Here is a 22867-nt window from a genome sequence, read left to right on the forward strand (position 1 = left end):
ACGTGCCCAAATGGCATTTGCATTACCAATCAAAAAAAAAAAGAGAAGATAAATAAAGAAAAAACTTCATCGTAAAGACGTTACAACTTGCGTATTATTTTTTACTTTGTCTTTTGTTTTGTTTTGTTTGTTTGATTTTTGTTTGTTTTTCTTTTGGTTTGATTTGGTTCTGTTCTTTTTTTTTTTTTTTTTTTTTTTTTTTTTTTTGCAGGCTGTTCATATTAACAAAAAAAATAAAAACATTCACAAACAATCACATGACAAGATGGTGAGGTACACTGGTCTGAGGAAAATAAGTATAATTACATTTTAATGTTTAAACATACATAAGCACTAACCCAAAATATCATTAATTAAGAAAACCAGTCATAGCGTTTATGAAAACATAAAAAAGAAAGATTCATCGAGACATGTATTGAAATGAAATCCCTCAAGTCAGTCTGGTTCTTGAGCACCAGTGGTTGCCCACTTAACCGGTACATGATCTGTGTTCACATTGCTTATATACTTATTTATTAAATATATCAGACCAAACAATTTAATTCCGTTTTTCGATTTTTACCGCTGGAAATTCAGATAGATGACAACTTTGTAACAAAGTACTTCAACCGCATCCCGCATATTGTGTTTTAACAAAAAATAACGTATTTTATGTCTTATCATATTCGGAATCTCCAATCTTCATAAACCAATTTCACGAGAAATTTTGTCGTCTTCCAGAAATTCAGAGTACGAAAACCCAGTATCGGTGAGGCCTATAGACATTATTTCAAAAGGAGCTGATTGTGTTGAGAGAACCTTCATGTTATCGAAATATGTAAATTACATATATGTAGGTGTGTAGATAAAGAATGTAATACATCTTTGTATTGAAATCAGAGGTAACAGATGTTTTAACTTAAACCCGCCAAAAATTTAAAATCATTAAGAATTGGCAATAATAAAAATTTTGTCTATTGAAAAATAGCATAAATTTTCCATGTGCATACTGTTTATTGCGCGAAGTGAATATCCATTGAGATATGATAAAATTATTTTAACCAATCAGATTACAGTATTTACCTCAAATTAATTTATACGGGCATAAACGGAAAAAAAAACTGAAGATCATATAAAAACACAATGAAAATATTATTGACAGAGTAATCAAGAGAACCAAGACTCTATAGTGGAAATAAAAAGAGTGCAATCCAATGAAAAAGACCAGACATGGAAAACAGACACAATAACCAAAACAATACATACAAAGTAACAAAAATTAATGAGCAACTCGGACTCCACTAAAAACTGTATTATTCTGTTGAAATTAGTTTCATCCAAAGCAATTGTTGACCGCTAATCGCTTGTTGCTTTTGTTTACTGCAAATCATAAAAAATATTCTGACGGTATTAAATTTTATCTTTTCTGGTGTGCCGTTATTATATGGTATAGGCAGATGTGCATTACAATTAAACATTCGATCGAGCCTTCACATATAATAAACACTGAAATGCTTTATCTGCTTTATTGCCGTTCAGAAAAGCTTATCTACAAAGCAGTATATTAGATAAGTTCAAATAAAAACAAAACAGCTTGTCTGTACTTCACATTTTCATCAAGTCCCTTCTTTTAGTGTTGCTCAAAATTGTCGTGGAAAAATGGATTATTATTTCATATCACTACGGAAAGTTAATACATTTATTTAATACTGTTAAATGTTCTTGGTTTAGGTCTGTTTTTCTAAAACAATGATAATAAGTTTGTTATTTTTACAACGTATTTCATAACTAAATCTGTTGAGTTTTGTACATATTAATACAAGTTTGACTTTTTTTTTAAATTATTGTAACTATGTAACACATGTCATCTTGAATAGTTTTAAAAGTTTATTACACAGATAAAACATCCTGTTGTACAAACTCTAATTTATTTGTAATGAAAGAAATATACTTCAATGAAAACTGCATTTTTGGTTCATTTAAATGGGGAAAATAACTGACACAGAGAAAGACTGGTACCACTATAATGTAATTGTAAATATCTGTTACAACTAGATTTGTGTAAAATGTTAAAATTGTTAACATAGTGAGACGATGCTTTAATATGATATTGTTATCTTGTTCTTATTAACAAACCATTGCCAAGACATGGCAGCCATGATAAGTTCTACGTAAAACAAATTCTCGAAACAAAAAAACAAAAACAGATCAACTTAATGTCTTTTCACGGAAACGACAAAACATGTATAAAATATTAGTATTAGTGTCTATTGTATTAATAAAGGCATGCACAATCGATTATGTATCAACAAATTAAAAAAAAAATTAAAATGTATATACAAAATAACATTTGAAAATGCCCTTCATGTACACAAACAATTCACTATGCTTGAATAGTTATATTCTTTTAAGAAGTATTACAAAATTCACACGTCTTGAAAATGTCCAAGAATACCAATAGAGCAATGTATTTTTCGATATGTGTTGTTAATTCGAACAGTTATCGTCAGTGAGATCCTCCCGCAATCCAGATTTGATATTTTTACCTTTTACTTTCGAAGAAAATATTATATCTGTTCAAACACACAAAAAATGAACACAAAAATGCATGAAAAAAATTGATAATGCCCATAAGTTGACAATGTAAAAACGAAATCTAAAACAAAACAAACAAACAATTCGAATATATATTTGAAATCTAGAAGTCTTTGATAGTATGTCCACAATAGGTCATGCATCGTCAAGGATAATAACATGGTCTTGTTTCTCTGCATAACCTGAAAGTTCATCAATATTTAATTAATGTCCGAAATGAGCATAATTCAGGAAATATCTTGATCGTCTAAGTATAGATTTCTAATAAGAACATACATGTAATTATTATTTGGGAAAAATATATAAAGGTTATTAAAACTGTAAAGACTCTAAAAGGTGAAAACCATGAATACATAAATTGTAGTTTGGAAGTAATTCTACTTTTAAGGAGATTTTAACATGATTTTTAAACTAATTAAAACGATAATACAAACAAATTTTAAAAGAAAATATGGTTAAGTTTCGTGTTTTTTTTATATGTTAACTCATTATCCTACAATTTAATATAGAGCAATTTTCATCGTCGTACCAACAGAACCATTTTACCCATAATGTTTTTACATAAAGTTTAAAAATAAAAGCCAACATGAAGCAAAACATATGCAATAATAATTTCACATTCTTAGCAAATAACTCTTAAAATGTTTTTTTACAACGGAAAAGCTGTCCATGTCATAAGGGAAGTCTTTATCTGTCAAGGTCAACATGATAGACGCCGAAAACAGCAAAACCGTCATTTTCATTCATTCAAAGACTATAACTCCTGTATGAAACAATTTTGCAACTCCTATCCAAGAATGAGTTATGTAGAGCTTTATATCGAAGAGGAAGGTCAAGCGTATTTTCCTTATTCACTAGATATGTTTGTAAGATATAGGTAAAACATGCTTAACTGAACAGAACTAAATACAGTCGTAGAAATAATATTTTAGGCGTGGTCAGCAATACTGACAAAGTATTTTAATGTGCGTAAGGTTATTCGATACAAACTTTTGTTACATACTACCAAGTGGTAAAAGAGAAAAAAGGGAAAGTGATAACAAAAGCCCATCTTTTCTGTGTCGAGCTTTAACAATCAGCACTAAAATTAACCACGGTCAATATCGCATTTTCCGAATAATGAAACAACTAACACAATCATACACATATAAGACGTAAGATTCATTGTTTCTATACTGAAATTAAGAAAAGAGTTTTTACCTTTGTCTAGCGATTGAGTACCTCTTCTATATGGCGAGAACTGTTGTCTGTACCTTTTTCTGCAGAGCGACATTCTGTTCATATCTGGCAGTGGTAGTAAGCCTCTTTTGCCTTTGGAATTCGCCACTTCCGGACTGACACCCTTTAGAACTTCAGTAAGCTGTGGGTATAAATTTTCGAACGCAGACAGTTCAATCATTTTATTGCATTTCAGAACGTTTACTGGGAGTTGATAGTATTGTATGAATGCCTGTTCTTCAAGTTCCGTGCAAGTAAATGTAGCTAAAACATTTTCGATGGTAAATAAAAAGTGGCTTACAGTAGTGTTCCCGTAATATAATTTGCAAATTGCTTCAACTAAACAAAATTTTCCCGATCTTCCAGGCTTTATAAGATGCATACATGAAATATTTTTCCCACAAAGCCACACTCCTTTAATGCATGACAAAAGTTCGTTTATTGCTTGCCTTTGTTTCATTTGATAAGTAGGCTGTTGATTTTGAGCACTGTTATTATTGTTCAATGAGTCAACTTCTGACATAACAAGTGTTGATTCAACCATCGGCTGCATATTAACAGTATTTGTGCATGCACTACCCGTTTTATCAAATTCGTTGCTGCTTGGGTGTTTGATAACAGTTGCAGTTGGTAACTGTATTGTTGCCATGCATGTCGTGTCAGATTTCTCGAGGACATTACTTTTATCACATGACGGCCCTTGATTGAAACAGCCTTTGTGTGTAGCAACATGATTGCCATTAGTTGATACATTGTGCTCTATTGCGACACTTATTTCTTTGTTTCTTCTTTCTGTTGCATGTAGTTCTCTTGCTTGATCTACGCGTGAAGTTGACGATATGTTTTGAATATTTATGCCATAGTTAACATTAATGTTTTGCCCGAGTGGCAATGAACTCAAAAAAGCTTTTTGTCCAAAGGGCGCCCCTTCATGAGGAAATTCGCATGTGCGTTCAATGTTAAAATGACGAAATTTTCCGTGGATCGATGGAATACTATGCCCATCGGTTTGAACCCTTTGTGCAATAGGTGGATATCGAGGACGATCTTCGGGCACTAATGTAACATTAGGTGAACCATTCTGAACACTTGAAGGAAATCTACTGTACACAAAAGACGGTTGCCTCTGTTCAACAATTTGATTTTCCGTGTTATTAAGACGCTTTGTAGTAAGATATGCTGGTTGATTACCGTATTGTCTATGGTGTGTCTGATGTATATTCAGTTTCATACCGTTTTGGTTTTGATCTTCAGTCTGAAGATACTGAGCCGAGGTGAGAGGATCTTTTTCAGGGAGTTCAAACACTTGAACATTCGGGATATATTCAATATCATGTAAAGGAACAAGCTTAGATGAGCTTTTGAAAACAAATTTGAACCCCTCATCGGAACATCGCCTATTAAGCTCTTTACATTCATCATCTGAAGGAATTAGTCCCTCTGAGCAGATATCTATTGAAGCAGCATGTTTTAGAACAGCGAGTGGTAATAGTTTTGTATCACGTCTTCTTATATATGGAACAATTGTGTTGTTTACTTGCATCCAACCCGACAGTACGGCGATTTTTAACTGTTCCTTTTTCGGACTGTCATCCATTTCTTCCCTCCAGTCTGAAAACACCTTTTTGACAGCATTATAAAACTCGATGAAATCCGATAAACTAACAACAACATCATCTTGGTCAAATTTTGTTGATACCTGTCCCTTGTTTTGCAATCGAACAAGCTGGTTAAATACTTTACATTCATTCATAGTAATAAACGAGCTTGTAAGTGGCTCCCTAACAGCCAATTCCTTTGGGAACACGTTTGGGTATTTTTTTAATATTTTCTGTTCAAGTAATCTTACACACACGTATTTTTCATTATCGCTCCTGAAAATGTACGGAATATATACATTGTCAATTTTTGTCCACCCAAAGAGACCTTCCATGTTGTCGTTTTCACATTGTTCTAAGGTTGTTTGTTTGTCAACAGCAGGTCCTTTATCTAAGATATCGGTATGAACCCCCTCACGATGACAATCTGAAACACCCTGCATGGAACCACGTTGCATTATATTATCATCACGTGACGTATTTGTGTAGTGATGGAAAACCAGTTGTTTATCCTTATGTATGTGTTTTGGTTCAGCTAGTCTTTGTTTTCTTGATTGGTAAAGACATTGTTGTTGCATCTGTGCAATTCGCTTCGGTAATGCATGATACATTACACTGTTTACATTTTTGTTTTGGGTTGATCGACTTACTGTACTTTTAGACTCTTGAATATTAGATTGATTTGCGAAGACATACGTTGGAACCACATTAGGAATAGTGTTTTGGATTGTAGTCAACATACAGTTTGCTTGGGAAGTTGAAATACTTGAGATTCCATTTTGAAGATTGTGATTACTCATTCCAATGAAAGTTTTCAATTGGGTATGGTTCGGAATAGAATTGTTGTTGGTATTTCCATTAACAGACGGTGGCTCATTAACTCCCATAATGGAAGCTTGATTTATTGGTGAATAAGTATCGTTAATATTTCCTGACCAAGGATTATGTTTTAATACTGGCTTTACATCTAAACAACAAGAATTGGAAAACTCCAGTTCCTGTTTGACCTGCATATCTGTAACAAAATTATAAAATAACAAATAATTATTTGTATTCCTATAACGATGTGTTTATAATTTAAAAAAAAACGCTAAAGCAAATGTCAAAATTCTTGTTGTTGTCCTACATCGATAAACGTAATAATTAAACCTTACCCATCCTCAAGATGCAGCCTTCGTCCATGCACAAACATGTGTATGAGGGAAAATGTTTTCAGAACGAAATGGGAAATTTTTATTTCACGTAATAACAGCTGAGCCGTAAGTGAAAACACATGGGAGAGTATTTCCGTCATCTGCCTTTTAAAAGAAAGGAAAATTTCCATAAATAGAATATTTATTATACAAATTTATCCATTTATTTCCGCAACACATTTTTTTACTTTACAAATCGAATAAACAATATCTTATTTTACTTAGATATCATTCAACCACATGAATACAAAGTTGTTTTTCTGTTATGTTTTTATTTCATATGGTTTTCCTACCATTTATGCTGGAACTTAACTTAAGCTGTCATCGAAATGTTAAAGTAAATATTTTCTTCTAAACACAAGTGATCACTGTTCAATTTGGGTTGTTATAACTATGATTATACCTGTAATAACTTAAGTCTGATCTTACAAATGTATAATGAAAGACAAAAAACGTAACAGATTGATAAGCTTTGCACTAGTTTTACTCCGCCACACCTTTTATACCTGTCCTTTCAGAAACCTTAAGCTTTTCTTAATAGTGTGTGCTTTTAAGTTCTGGTACTATTTATATGTTGTGGGAGTAATGTGATACCGATGTCGTTGCACAGGTATATTTGTTGTTTCATAGCAATCGGAACTACTCGGTCATTTCCGCTACACTAAAAAATAACCTCGCGGATGAAGAAAGAAGAATTTCTTCTTGAAAAAAAAATGCCGCAATTGTAGCAATTGGCGCTAAAATTAGTTAGATATCACTAGAAATAAAGAACAAACAATAACTCATTCAAGAATTTTTTGGCGAAAAGAAAAAAATAATGGTAAAAAAAACCGACCAGTTGAATTGTTATTTTAGAATCGGATCGGTCAAATTCCGGACAAAAATCTCGGCCTAGTGCTTTTTTTTCTTTTGAGTAACAAAAAACTTTGTGGAGATCCGATTGGTTTCAAGGACAAATCGAAGGCACACTACCGGTGAAATTTCTCACCGTTTCATGAAGGCCCATAGACTTGTTTTACCCATTGTTTATCACAGTTGTGATGAATAGTTGTATCTTTGATAAATTTTGCGCTTCCACGTTAGTTCCTATTATGAAGAAAGCATCACTTTAACAATAGAAAATAACTAAGGAAAAACTGAATTAACAGATACAATATAGCAACATGTAGTTTTTTAATAATAAAAACATATAAATCGAAGAAAAGCTTCATACGCTGCATACTTTTTTATATTTTAGGGCTACTTAAGACCATCTCAGATTATTAGTCATCTAAGTGGGAAAAAAACTTTTGCATTTCACAGTGCACAAATATTTACTTGATCTTACCAAAGAAGGCAGACGAGGATAAATTAGTGATTATTATAAATTATTTCGTATATGAATAGAATATATTTGTTTACTAACTTGTTTGATAGTAAATGTGTTTATATCTATAATGAAACAACGAAGTGTCTTACCATCCAATAATGAACCCTTTTTAATATACTCCAAATAATAAAAAAAACATGCTTACAGCTCAGTATTTAAAACTTTCCAATACAAAAACGGTCGATGTAGTATTCTCAAGGACAAGTTGTTTGTCATTACAATTGAAGGTTCAATACTTGTTTGCTTGACGGCATATGTTCAAAAGCAATACACAAGCTTGAGTTCACAGCATGTAATAAAAAAAACTCAGTCACCACTTTCCATCACACTGCATATTTTTTTGTCTCGAATCCTATTTTAAATTTTCGTTAGTACAATTTGAACAAAACCTGGTTTGATATCGTGCTTGATTTAGACATAAGTACTTTCACCTATAAAACTTTTAACCTAATTGTAAGTTTTCTTCAAATCAAGTAAGACAAAGATATGAATAAATACAATTACATAAAAACTACGACAAACATATTTGATTATGCGTCCATTTTGCAGGTCTTTTTGAAAATTTCGTCAATAAAAAGAATTCATATTTTAATAGGGAATTTTGGGATTCGTTGTTTGATATACAGTATCGACATGCTATTACAGAAAGATCCGGAACTGACCAGCAACTACAGAGTGACTGATATTTATTTTCAAATTACATGTATTGCGGAACCAGGACTCTCTAATAACAAAAAGGAAGCGACAAGCGATTACACTGTATAAGGAGGAACTAGATCAGCTGTCTTTGTTGTTGCTCTCTGCTTTTAGGAGTAGGATAGCATTAAGTATCCACGTATAAATACTAAGGCTATCAATATTTTATTTATTTTAAATGATACCGTTTTGTTTTTTTTTTCAATTAGACCTTGAATGTATTCTTCCTTCATAAAATCAAGTATCTTCCTTTTGCTGCTTTCGGAAAAGACATGAATCTCATAATTTCATGGAGATTAAGTCAGAAAACATGAGGGGTGAACTTTGACATCTTCTTGTTTCTTTGGTCACTAACAAAAGAGTGGTGTATCTGTGTGTACTTAAAAACCTCTTCGTTTTGCTTTCAAGCGATAGTTAATCACAAAACAAACAAACAAACAAACAAACAAGACAAACCACAAAAAAACGACAATCAAACTGAAAAATACCTACATATTAGCCTACAGATACAACTTTGTTTTAGATTGATCACGTGTCACCCTTAGCTTTATGCAAGGTCATCTATATGTTGAACTGACTACAATCTATCTAGTTGATGTTCCCCTTATATAATGTGAACTTTAAAAAATATTTTCTTTAAGACCATAATAACTTATGTCAAAGATCTAGTTCAATGTAAAGGAGACAAGATCGTTTTAAATATGACAAAACAAGTTGCATCACGAAATAGCCAAAATAAAATTACAGTAAATGAAAGAATACTATACAACAACTCGTTCACGCGCCATACTTTGTAATCAAAGATCAACATTGCACAAAAGCATTCTACCGCTAACACTAAGTTAACAAAATACTCAAGCTATTCTTAAATTTAAATCAAATCCAAAAACGATAACAAAATGTATAAATTAGTGGAATACAACCGCTTTTATGCAAATTTTAAATTAATGGGAATATATCATTACTTAATAAATGTTAGTGAGTTAAAGATACTGCTTTGTTGAATTAAATTTTCTTTTATATATAAAACAACATAAACAATATCAAGTATAACAGTTATAACAAAAACAAAAAAGTTCCCTTTCAAATGAAGTACACTGAGAACTGTAGCAATATTAAAGTACATTCTCTAGAAAAAAGCAAGGAATACACGTGTTATATGGCATTAAACTCTACATTAGGTCCCCTATAGATCAGTTTCAAACCTTTCATAAGATAGACCGACTTGAATTGGCGTATTTTCAAATTAAAACAATGACCTCAAAACTAATCCCCGTTGTACGAATATCAACTTAGTAGTACTAATTGATATGCAATAATAAAAAAAAACAGGTATAGTATTCTAACATGACTAGTTTTAGACCACAGCCGTGGTCAAAGGGTGATAAACATATGATCAACGTATGGATACATGACTGTCTTAGAATATAATTTTACACAATTTTACCGACGTCTCAGTAGAACGTTTCATGCAACACATAGGAGACGTATTTACCTAAACATAGAGTAACTAGTCTTAGATTCACTAAAACACTTTTAATCTTGTTCTACCACGGGCCATCTCTTTCAATAAAATGAGTTAGCATAAATGGCCAGTCCTTGGTAAAACAATACCAACATGGAGTTCCGTGAATTATTTCATAAATATTAGATAACCGTTTTCAAAAATATTTTTAAAAAATACATAATTTAAGGAAATCAGTAAAATAAAACGTATTCCATTTTAAATGTCTTTATTTGATTTCATTATTACACAGTCCGCGTGTTGTGACTTTTCAAACCAATATCTTGCCTCTTTATATAAAGGGTTACAAAACAAATCATAAGTTCCAAACTTCTCGCCTAACCTATTTTTTGCCTGACAAACATGCCGTGAATCCATGATTAAAAGAGTTCATTTTCCTTGTTAATCCAAGCAATTCAAACTCGGTTAATAAATATATCAAAAATTTATAGAGCTACGCATCGTATTCTATTTACAATAACTTATATCAAACCCTTGTATCTTTATTCAACTGCAGCGAAAAAGTAACGCTTAATATCCTTTTAAAACCTGAACTTAGAGATGTTTACTTAGCGTTGATTTCGATTAAGATTTTGGCAAGGAGACTTAAAAGGTTTAAACAGAAAGATGCTATACTTCGTATTTTTGTAATCTTATTTGATTCTAATAATCCCAAACAAAATAACGCTGACCTATTCTTAATAATTTAATTGAGTCCATTAATAATGATTTTTTTTCACTTATAAGAAAGTTTTTTTATGGAAAGAAACCTAAATAAAGTGATATGATATGGAGTTTACCTGTTCATCGTTGTGATAAGTTTATTTACTACAAAAGGGGTACCGGTTTGATTTTTAAGTCGCTAATATTGTTAGCGACTTCTTGCACTCGTAATTTCAGTGCTTTATATTCGCATATGATTTGCATAATTATATATTACTACTCCACGTTATACTGCAGATCTGCGCTGTGTTTACCGCCTTAACGTCATAGTTCTAGCTTCATACGAGATAAGAATGTAACTCTTAAATTTCATGCACGTGTTCTACGTGTGTTTCTTGATTGTATGAGAACGTTTAGTTTACACGAAATATACGGTTAGCATTGAACATCAACCAGTTTCCGATTCAGGCACAGGGGCTCGTTACAAGACTATGTTACAAGACTGCATAGGTCATATACATTAACAGGGTCCAGATATCTATAAATATTCATTGCCAGTTACTTATTCTGGTTCCTAATCTGGTTTCCTGGTCGATATCATAAGCGACCCAAAGATCGTTCAAATATACCTTTTTTAAAAATATCATACACATGTATATGTGTGGTTCTATTTGTGTGAGAACAAGAAGTTTACATGAAAAGATGAAATGATCGGTTAGCATTGAATTTATGTAATTATTACCCGATTTTAAACACAGGGGCTCGTTACAGTTGACTATATAGGTCATTTACATTATCAGGGCATCGATATCTATATACATAGCCATTGCCAGTTGTTTTGATTGATTTTATTCGGGTCACCGCGGTTACGATAGAGTAATCATATCATGTGAACCAATATTCTAGCGGAAGTCGCTCGATTTTAGAGCATATCCCAATCGTGCCATTTCGGATGTTGAAAGTAAGCCAAAATCAGTGGCAGAAAATATTTGAAGATTAGCGACTATGAAGACTGCAGTCATTGAATTAAAAGAGGTACGTTGTAGTGATCTTTGGGTCGCTCATGATATTGAACAGGGAACCAGATTAAACAACTGGCAATGAAAATTCATTGTGTATATGACCTTATACTTACTTAGTCGGTAGATATAACATGGTGATTCTAAGCCACTTCAGGATAGCCTGGGTCAATAGTGTTTTATTACCGTTTCCGCGAATTTTCACAATTAAGTCGTCGCTTTTTCAATGCAATTTTAGAGTGTAGATGGCTCAGACATTTTTTATTATTTTAACATCTGTTAAAATAAATCATGATATTTCCCTAGAATTTTAATGTCTTAACTAACTACAGATCAGGTTATCTGATCTAACTTTTGCACTTTTATATTTCAATATTGTTAAATTGTTTGACCTACTTTTTATATTAAGATCCATTTTGCGATCAACTTAAAGTTTATTGATAAAAGTGAGGTTTTCCCTTATTACTGGTGTATAAACAAATAACAAATCTAGACATATAATTAGTATTTCGCATCGTTTAAACATCTGTAATAAAATCTTTAAAAAATATGTTGGAAATAATTCAAAAGTATTTGACAGAAACGATGAAGTAATGTTGATTTTGTTTGATTTAACTGTTTGATTTGTTCATTTAGCCAAAGTCAACCAGGTTGATTTGCATAGTTGTTAACGATGCAGTTTATAAAGAACCAACATGCTCTATTACTCTTTATTGTGAATTTTCATCAGTGGGAAACATCATTATAATAAAAAAAAAAAAGCAAAAACAAAACAAAAAACAAAACAAAAAAAAAAAAAAAAAAAAAAAAAAAAACCAATTTCGTATTTTAAATATGTAATATAACTACTTTAAAAAAAAAGTGGCAGTTATAATGAAATAATTGACAGGATTTCTTATTGACCTAATACCTTTTTAACGGTGAAAATAAGAAAAAAAACAAAGGGAATCTAAAAAGGCAGAAATTTCACCAAGCCTACTTCTTCAAATCCAAATGATTCCTTCTCAAACAATGTAAAGACTCTTTAAGTTAACCTAGTGAATCCTTGCCAGTAGCAGACTAACCATAGGTTGGATAATTTACAATGTTAAATCAATTTAACTTTTACCGCATACGTAAAAATTGGAGGTTAATGCAAATCATTGTTTTCTCTAGTATTCCAAATGCTCCTTGCTTATACAAAGAATATATTGGTTAAAAAAAGAATATTATTTATTTAATAAATCTATTAACAAAATGACAATAAAACCTAAACACCGGTTTGGTTATTCAGCAATTTAAAATACCTCCCAGTCTTTCTAAACAATTCTAGTAATTCTTGCATCATACTAGTAGTAAAACAATAATTGTGAACATGCTGTACAGGGCACATCTTATTGTGCCTGGGTAGAAAAACTATTTGATCGTGTTCTTGAATTTTTCGGTTGACCTTGTTAACGTGATGAAATCATGGTTTTCCCCTAACATTTCTTCTTTGTACTACATCCACGCAAATAAATACGGTTACGGATCTAGACATTTTATCCCGTTACGCATCGTATTTTCTATACTATACGCAAAATGTTTAATAGGGGAATAAATCATCAATAAACATTCTTCCTTTACAAACTAGATTTCTGTGAGGTGTTCACTAAGTGAAACATTACTCAACTGGACATTTTCTTGCGTTAAAGCTATCGTCAAATATAAAAAAAAAGGTCGTTCATCAGGTCGAGGAATTTATCCAACCTAATTTGCTGCTTTGCGTGTATGATTTTAGTTACTTTGTGTTCTTTGTTGTGTATGTCTGTTTTCCATGTGAGGTCTTTGTCCCTGGATTGCATTCTTTTGATTACCGCTGTATCCTTGGTTCCCTTGATTACTCTTTCAGGTGAACTGATTTTGATATATTATAGAAAAAGAATTCAGATAAGTTAATGTCTTTATGTCTGAACCTGTTCAACGATATTGTTCAGCATTATAAATGCATGCAAGTGAATAAGTCATTCAGTTTAATTGAAAATGTTGAGATTATAAGTAATGCCAAATCACAAATAAAAAGAAAGGAGCCATGCCCGACTTCTTTTAAATCCTGATCAAGTTCTGTGTTAGACGTTTTTTGCACGATGCGTACTAAAGCAGGATAATAAAATGACGCAGTATGATATGAGGTTATTCCGGGTCATGAAAACGCATCCGGTCGTTTCTTAAATATACAAATTACCATTTTTCGTGATTAATATACGATTACACATTGATCAAATGTTACACTTAACAAAAGTTTTACGAAGTATGTTTTTTTTTTTGTATCATCAGCATTTTTGAAATGCTTCACACAGCACAGTTTGATATGACCAAAGAACAAATCTCCAGGAATGTATATAAAACACACAAAAACTTGTGATGGGGTTTGGCTCTTTGGCCTTTAATTCCTAATATTAGAATTTTTACCCTTTTAAATTACATGTATAAAAAAAACTTCCTTATGTGATGTGGAGCCTGTAGTAAAATTCCATAGAGATCCATAATTGTTTACCCATGTTATACACAGGAATCAGGGAAATCATTGTTTTTCCTAATTTTCCTTATTGTTAAGGTCATTATTCCAACCACGCCAAAAAAGACCATCTTACCCTGGCCTATGTCGAATTCGGCCCTCGTGGTACAAATTCATAGAGATCAGGACACTGATACATTATTTACAATTTAGTAAATCGTTTTGGTCCCTGGTAATTTTTTTCCTTTTTGATATCATTACTAAAAACATTCATGACCGTCATCATAGTTTGATTGAACAATATGAAGCTCTAACTCACAGATTAGATAAAATTTCCAGTTAGGACCAGTTTACGTTTTATTGGATTGAAAACCAAGTGCAACTATACCACGGATCAAAACAGACTTATTATTCTAGAGTACCTACAAATCACTCTAAATTTACCCTTTAAATGTAACTGTAATATAATATGCTACATGTATAAAAAAAATTCATCAAAAGTATAAAAAAATCAATAAAAACAAATCTGACAATAATATACCAAGGTCGACAATTCAATGTCAAAACATGCCAACAAACATATAGTCATTTACAAAATGTTTTTGAGACAGATATACAACAGTATTCTACTATTAATTATTAATAAGGTCATTAGGTCAAGGAAACTAATCGTCGGACATATCTAATTATTATTGTGGGTTTTTTTTTCGGACAGACCCTTGTAAACAATTTTTATTCTCATTAATTATCTTTTATCCAGTGTATAAAGCACACACATCCATACAATTCTTTTTATCTGTTTATATTTTCTCATGTAAATAATGTAAGTATTACCTACCTATCAACATGATCTAATTACGACATTTTACTCCGACGATACAGTTCTAGCCCCGACACTATCGAAGTACAAGCCATAGAAAAACTATGTTTTATGCACGCTTGTAATTCAATACAAGGAAGTTTTCCATCGTGTACCCTGTTCTTTTTAAATCTACTTTTCAGAAAATTTGAATAATCAGGAAATTATACAGTAAAATTAAAATTGAAGACCGAATAAAAGATTTGTTACCGTGCTATCATAGTTGTAAATTGAATTATCAGCGGACATTTCCCAAACGAAGTGGATGATAAAATAGTTTTTATCTAAAGTACATGCGATGAACGTCTTGTTTTATGTAGAATATAAATACCCTAAAGGTAACATTGTCGTCTTATTATAAATGTTACATGTACGCATTTATACAAGCAAATGTTGAAAAAGTTTTACTCTCAGAGCCGGAAAAAAGGAAAAAATCTAATGATTTAACGTTTTTAGTGTTTTTTTTAACATAACTCGTTACCTTTGTTATAAATTCTTCCTGGGGCGCAACATACTTTCTAGAAATAACGTTTGCTAAGTTTTGTAAAAATAGAATTAAGGCTTTGCTTGAATAGATCAGAACATTAAATATAACTCAATAAAGGGACGTATTTATGTTCATAATATATTGGATATGAACCGAAATAAAATTAATAAAGCTCAATAAAGGTGTGAATGTACAGAACGCATTACTTGGTAAAGGGGAGTACGTGCAGAACGCATTGCAGTCAGATCACAATGAAAACACCTAAATCCATAGGTAATTATTGCCAAAACATAAATTCCTGACAATATGGATATTCCAAAATAATAATCCAACATTCCATTGAGTTTCATTACAGTCCTGCAAGTCATTTAGGAGAAGTTGCGGACAACGCATAAGACCAAGTTTTGCTGAAAATGCCTAAGTTCAAACAACCATCATTTCTAAACGTTTTGCCCAACTATTAATTTCTGACAATATGCACATACCAATATAGTAATCTAAGACCCCATTTAGTTTCATAACAAATCTGCAAGTCGCTGATAAGGAGTTGCGAACAATGCATCAGACCCAATTTTTTCCAAGTTCAACAACTGCCATTTTTATCAAGCATGAATTCCTGACAGTATGCATATCTCCATATGGTTATATTACATCCTACAAAGTTTCATAACAATTTTGCAAGTTGCTAACAGAGTGAAACCTTTTTACTTCCTTCCCCTAGACTTTGTTTGCGGGGGTATAATTAGTGCGTCAAGCGTAGCTACTGATATGATAGACTGACCACTATTATATTTGTTATTTTCATTGTGACGTTATTTATGGTTATTTCTATCTTTTTTTCAATATCGTTCAGTAAAGACTCATATACCATCTAACAAGTTAGTTTGCACTTTTGTATCAATCATACTTTTAAAGAACAATACAAACCTTTACTGTTGATATTGAAAAATAACTCAAAGATCAAACTCCATGTACTAGTATGTGTACCTGTAAAACGATGATCAGTATTTTCCTCCAGTTTACACCGATTCATTGCCAGAATCTGAATCAAAATACTTGTTAATATGATATACTGATATAGTATGTGATATATGATGTTATCTTTATTCTATTATTGACACATTCTCTTGTTTCTCCTTTAATTACTATTTCATTGAATGTTCAGAATGCATTGAAAATAAACTTACATTGAGTATAACTCGATATAAGGGCGTACGTTCAGAACTTAATATAAAGACTTCTGTTCAGAACGCATTAAAAGTGAACCTTGATTATAACTCAAAAAATGAAGAATGTTCAGAATGCATTGACAACAAACCGAACATAACATATAACTCACCAATGTATGTAAGGAAAATGAGATAAATATACAGTAACTGTTAACTTAAACACAAGAAAGTAAATTAGCAAAATCCTGTTTTACTATTACCATATTCTTCTCCTTTTACATAGATATCTGTCTCATCCTCTGTGAAACTTCAAATAATAAAGGGTAATAATTTTACCAATCTGATATGCAAGAACTCCAGACAATAATCAAAAGAACAGTAAAAAGGAGGAAAGTCCACACGACAAAAGTCAACGGCAAGGTAAATACTGAAAAGTTGGAAACAATGGCCAAGACTTGGAAACAACCACAATGGTGCAGACTTGGTAACAACCCCAATGGTCAAGCCTTGGAAACAACACCAAATGGTCAAGACTTGGTAATAACCACAATGGTCAAGACTTGGTAACAACCACAATGGTCAAGACTTGGTAACAACACCAAATGGTCAAGACTTTGTAACAACACCAAATGGTCAAGACTTGGTAACAACCACAATGGTCAAGACTTGGTAATAACCACAATGGTCAAGACTTGGTAACAACACCAAATGGTCAAGACTTGGTAACAACCCCAATGGTCAAGACTTGGTAACAACCACAATGGTCAAGACTTGGTAACAACACCAAATGGTCAAGACTTGGTAACAACACCAAATGGTCAAGACTTGGTAACAACCACAATGGTCAAGACTTGGTAACAACCACAATGGTCAAGCCTTGGAAACAACACCAAATGGTCAAGACTTGGTAATAACCACAATGGTCAAGACTTGGTAATAACCACAATGGTCAAGACTTGGTAACAACACCAAATGGTCAAGACTTGGTAACAACACCAAATGGTCAAGACTTGGTAACAACACCAAATGGTCAAGACTTGGTAACAACCACAATGGTCAAGACTTGGTAATAACCACAATGGTCAAGACTTGGTAATAACCACAATGGTCAAGACTTGGTAATAACCACCATGGTCAAGACTAGGAAACAACTCCAATGTTTATGACTTAAGACTTGGAAACAACCACAATGGTCAAGACTTGAATACAACCCCAATGGTCAAGACTAAGAAACCACCACCATGGTCAAGACTTGGATACAACCCCAATGGTCAAGACTAAGAAACCACCACCATGGTCAAGACTTGGATACAACCCCAATGGTCAAGACTAAGAAACCACCACCATGGTCAAGACTTGGATACAACCCCAATGGTCAAGACTTGGATACAACCCCAATGGTCAAGACTTGGAAACAACTACAATGGCCAAGACTTGGAAACAACTACAATGGCCAAGACTTGGAAACAACTACAATGGCCAAGACTTGGAAACAAACACAATGGTCAAAACTTGGTTCATATATTTCCGATAGAAATAATGGGTTAAACCAGGTTTTATTAATTACACTAAACTTAGAATATAGACCTTTTTTATTAAAAACATTTGTCTAGAGATTGTTTCTTGCCAAATTATGTATGGGATAACCATAGTCATAAACTTGACAAACCAAGCGATAAAATAAAGCAAGGGAAAACAAAGTCAGAGAAAACAATTTGGGAAATTTTCAAAAAAAGACATACAGATGATCATCCTTACCTAACAGAACTAGTAATATGAAAAAGTAACAGGTAGTTATGTCTCTAACAATTAAATATTATTTATCAAAATATACTTGTTAGAGACCAAACCCAATCAATTTTATTTAAAGTGCTTGTTATGTAATAAATTCTGGAATATGATAAATTGATAATATTAATTCTTATTAAAATGATAAATCATTGCATAAACGTTTGCCGATTGAAATCAAGCATCGCCTCCACGTCCTTCAAGGTACGTTATTTTTTTTTATTAAAAAATACCAAGATCAAAATAAGTCACAGTGTTCTCAGTGAACTGTTAAAGGTTAAAATGTTGAAGGCTTGAAACGACTCACAAATAAACATGCGTTAACAAAAACTTTCAACTATCAAAGGTAGTGGATCTAATTTTAAATCACATAATATTAAGATGTAAGAGTGAAATCTAGAAAAAAATATCACGGGAATATGTATGGTGTATGTCAAAAAGAAAACAACTCTGAAAGTATACTTAATATCTAATAACCGTGACCCCAGGATCAATTCGTTTTATCTTGGTGACAGATAAAAAATCATACTAAGGAAACCTTTACCTTCCTAAATTCCATCTTGGTTCCCTGGATTACTACTTATATCAAAATAATATTGTTGACGAAATTGTTCATCGCCTAATAATAAATGAAAATTAAACGGATGGCAAATCATGACAGAAGACCAATTTATGTATATCAATAATCTTCGCCTTAAAATTTCAGCAAGACCTTTATCTTTTGTTTTACAATTTCATGTATAAAATTTCGGTTGCGAAAGAGAATCAATCGAAATTTTCCTTCTGTCAAAATTAAGATTTGGAAGTAGTAATATCGTAAATAAAATGATTTCAATTTCTTAAAATGTATATCTTATTCTTGTACTAACAAGGGTTGAAGGAATAAAATACTTATACCATGTGACATAATTGTTAAAGTGTTTACGGAAATCGTGTTTTACAAGTTGGTTGATTACATTAAGTCTCTTTACATAAACTGCCTTACTTCAAACCTTGCATTTTATCAATATTCAACATAACGCAAATGCTTTCTTTTTTTTTTTAAATCAGTTGTTGAATCTTTAATGAAATACATTAAGAACGTAAAATCAGGAAAGGCATATGGGTCGAAATACGTTTTAATAACAACACATCGCGTATTTATCCTTATTTGGAATGTAGAGTAGGTGGACTTGGGCTGATATTTTTATCCAGGTGCGGCTGTTGTTTCTTTGACATATACATCATACCTATTTCGTTATATTAATATGCACATTTAAAAGTCTTATACTTAAACTTAAAATATTCAAAGACTTCTAAAGAATCAGAAGATATCATAAATCTAATTTGCTTTGAAGATCTGAAGCAGCTCCGCGGTACGAGTTCGAGTCCCGTGGGGGGAACGACCAAAAATTTGCTTTGCAAATTTGAGAATTACATATCTTCCCTGTATCAATTTGATCCGATGGAGCAGTGTACTACTTTTTTTTTTCTATATTTGACTTTTAATAAAATGTCCGATTTCCATCTGCATATACCAGCTTTATATTGAAATATGTTTATTCATGCATAGCATAGTGTTGTCATTGTTAAATTATGCCTCGTGTTAGGCTATTACTGAAATTTAAAAAAAATTAAAATCTTCAATCAATAAAGGTTATTACCTTAATCTCGAAACTCTGGAAAAGTAAAATTATTTTTGATTTGGTAAGGTAATTTTCTATGAAAAAAGTCGCTAGCATTCCCGCTTCTGTTACACTTAATGGCTTTTAATTACAGAAAATCCACCCCAGTGCCTTCCCCACCTCCTATTTATTCATTAATTTATAGTTTTTACATTGGTCCTGACTTAACGGCTGTTTCGATTATTTCTTTAATTATCAGTTTTTTTCTATCTTTAGTCTTGAAATCACCTATTTACAAGTTAATAATTATCATAAAAAAACACTGTTTCATTTTCCAAGTTCAAAACTGTCCCAGAATTTGTTGAAATATGAGATATGTGAGATATATATATATATATATATATATATATATATTACCCAAACTATGAGGAAATGTAGAATAAAAAACAAATTAAAGGGAATCAAGATGGAAGATAATGTGCACTGATTTTCGAATTTATATCAGTAACTTTTGGAATAAATTTTACCCTAAATGGGGAATCAAAGCCTGAGGCACTTACGAAACAAATTAAGAAATTTCAATATTCAAATGAGATTACTCACACAATATTAACCAGTAATCATTATTTATTCTGCGAACCTATTCATATAACATATCATAACGGTAATAGGAGGGCGGACACAAAAACGGAAGAAAACAGACACCAAGAATTTAAGAAATAAATTTTTAAAAAAACCAAATAACTGCAAATACTTTTGAGTATTCATTTACTTCAAGGTATCATGTAAAATCATTCTATCCACCAACATCATTTGCATTTTAAATTTCAAAGACTTTGTTATTTTTTAAACTGATTCATAGGCAGGTGGTTTTATAATTGATTTATTTGTTGTTTTCAACAAATGGAATGACAATCTAAATAATGCTCCGACCTATTTACAAAGCCAAGCTCTTGGTGAGCAATCATATGCCATCAAAGCAATGTTGTAATAGTCAAAGCACACAACTGCAAATACTACAGTACTCTATAAGTACCTGGTGGAATATATAGCCACTATAGAAGAACTGTGTCGTTGAAATTTTAAATGATAGCTTATACTGAATAATAGCATGGCAATCGGGCCATTTTATATCCCACTCACTTTGTCCGTATAAAATTCGTCGCAATTATCTCGACTCCTAATAGTAGGTGGATTTATTTCAAATGGTTAGTTGAGGCATACGTTGCAAGCGAATTTGATTACTGAGCTATTTGCACTATAGTTTAGTCAAAACAAGTTTCGGCGTCCACTGAACGGGTTTATTATAAAAGTGGCATGTTGCTTTGAATGTTGGCAAGATGTCAACTTCAAAATTTCGTTGGATTACGAGTGGGGTTAATATAGTACAACAACACGTGTAACTTCATGTTGAGACTGTTTCTGCTTTATGATCTCACCTACATAAAGTAGTGCACTGACTCATTACTTTCAGGATAAGGTAATCATTGTGTGTTGTAATTGGGTTTTACCTATATATGTAGTGAGCAGTTGCTATCGTGTATGCATGAGTAATCAAAGGAACCAAGATTCTAGCGGAAATCAAAAGAATGTAATCCAGGGACAAAGACCAGATATGGAAAACAGACAAATACAACAAAGAACATAACGTAATTAAAAATAATACATACAAGGTAACAAAATCAAATGAGCAACTCGGACTCCACTAAAAAGTGGGAGCATGTACCAGGTGCATCGATAGGGTAAGCACCCTCTGCTTTTCCAGAAACACCCACCGAGTTGCTCATAGAAAGTCGTCCGGGGTAGACGAAAGAGGAATGGAAAACTATGACACCTTGAACAAATCAGTTTTCATGGTGCAGGTATATACACCGTAACGATCCACGGGTTCATGATAACGACCATAAAACTTCTGGAGTGATAACGCTGACTTCACAGTGTCTGTAGTTTCCTTTATCTCAAGTTCTTGCGACGTATCAAATCCCCGGAACTAGGATCGTTTAACGATAAGACGTCGTCTGTACATCGGAAACTGAGATTAAAGGATCTGTCGGTAAGTGTTCAGTAAAAGGTAACTTGGTATAGCTTGTAGCCCTATCTGTCTTTGTATTATTATATTATAACTAATGTCGTAATGCCTACATTATGAACTACAACGTGATACTGACCGGATTACACTACTTTGTTAGTTATCTAGACTACACACTATCTTGATCGATATTATGCAATGCAAAACGATAATAAATGGTAAAAAGGGGTATACAACTGCGTTGAATTCTTATGATGTATTTCCGATTATATATCTATTTCTTTACTGTGTTATTTATAAATATATATTTATATATATATATATATATATATAATTTATGTAATACTAATTGAAAAAAGAAGATCACTAACCTGATCAATTTGTTGAAATCCTACAACACATCTATACAAAGACCATTGACACGAATAGTCAAGTGTTTCATACAGTACACCACTTGTTACATTGGGTCACAGCCGCTTTGTAATCGTTAAGTATTTAACAGTGATATATCTGTAATATGTATTATCAATGCATTTACTTAAGCACATGATTTTTTTTATGTTACTACACAAACTACCAAATGTCCTTCACTTTGTTACTTGTCATTTAAAACCTAAATAA

At 32.1% G+C, this 22867-nt stretch overlaps 1 protein-coding gene across 4 annotated transcripts; it reads right to left on the reverse strand.

Annotated features, from left to right (window-relative positions):
- Positions 1 to 1491: 1491 nt before the first annotated feature.
- LOC148622319 (uncharacterized) lies at positions 1492 to 22864 on the reverse strand. Of its 4 annotated transcripts, XM_088572142.1 has the most exons (5): positions 22618 to 22864; positions 17086 to 17132; positions 16644 to 16698; positions 3775 to 6405; positions 1492 to 2756 (listed from the first exon to the last, which is right to left on the reverse strand). In XM_088572142.1, exons 2-5 carry the CDS (start codon positions 17086 to 17088, stop codon positions 2710 to 2712), a joined length of 2736 nt encoding a protein of 911 aa, XP_088428268.1. In that variant the 5' UTR covers positions 17089 to 17132; positions 22618 to 22864; the 3' UTR covers positions 1492 to 2709. The 4 variants fall into 4 exon arrangements, with proteins under 4 accessions (XP_088428268.1, XP_088428271.1, XP_088428269.1 ...); XM_088572145.1 differs by lacking the exons at positions 16644 to 16698; positions 17086 to 17132; XM_088572143.1 differs by lacking the exons at positions 16644 to 16698; positions 17086 to 17132; positions 22618 to 22864 and adding an exon at positions 15149 to 15300.
- Positions 22865 to 22867: the final 3 nt, after the last annotated feature.

This window comes from Perna viridis, chromosome 3 (assembly GCF_037379345.1).
Source record: "Perna viridis isolate PV_CMFRI_1.1 ecotype Kerala chromosome 3, ASM3737934v1, whole genome shotgun sequence".
Classification (NCBI taxonomy): domain Eukaryota; kingdom Metazoa; phylum Mollusca; class Bivalvia; order Mytilida; family Mytilidae; genus Perna; species Perna viridis.

What these genes read in the sequence shown, in the direction of transcription:
- LOC148622319 (XM_088572142.1), bottom strand. An exon ending in TACTGATCATCGTTTTACAG is followed by an intron (nt 6,406 to 16,643) that starts GTACACATACTA and finishes ATTTTGTTACAG; the next exon opens with ATATGCAGGTCAAACAGGAA. An exon ending in TACTCAATCGCTAGACAAAG is followed by an intron (nt 2,757 to 3,774) that starts GTAAAAACTCTT and finishes ATGAACTTTCAG; the next exon opens with GTTATGCAGAGAAACAAGAC.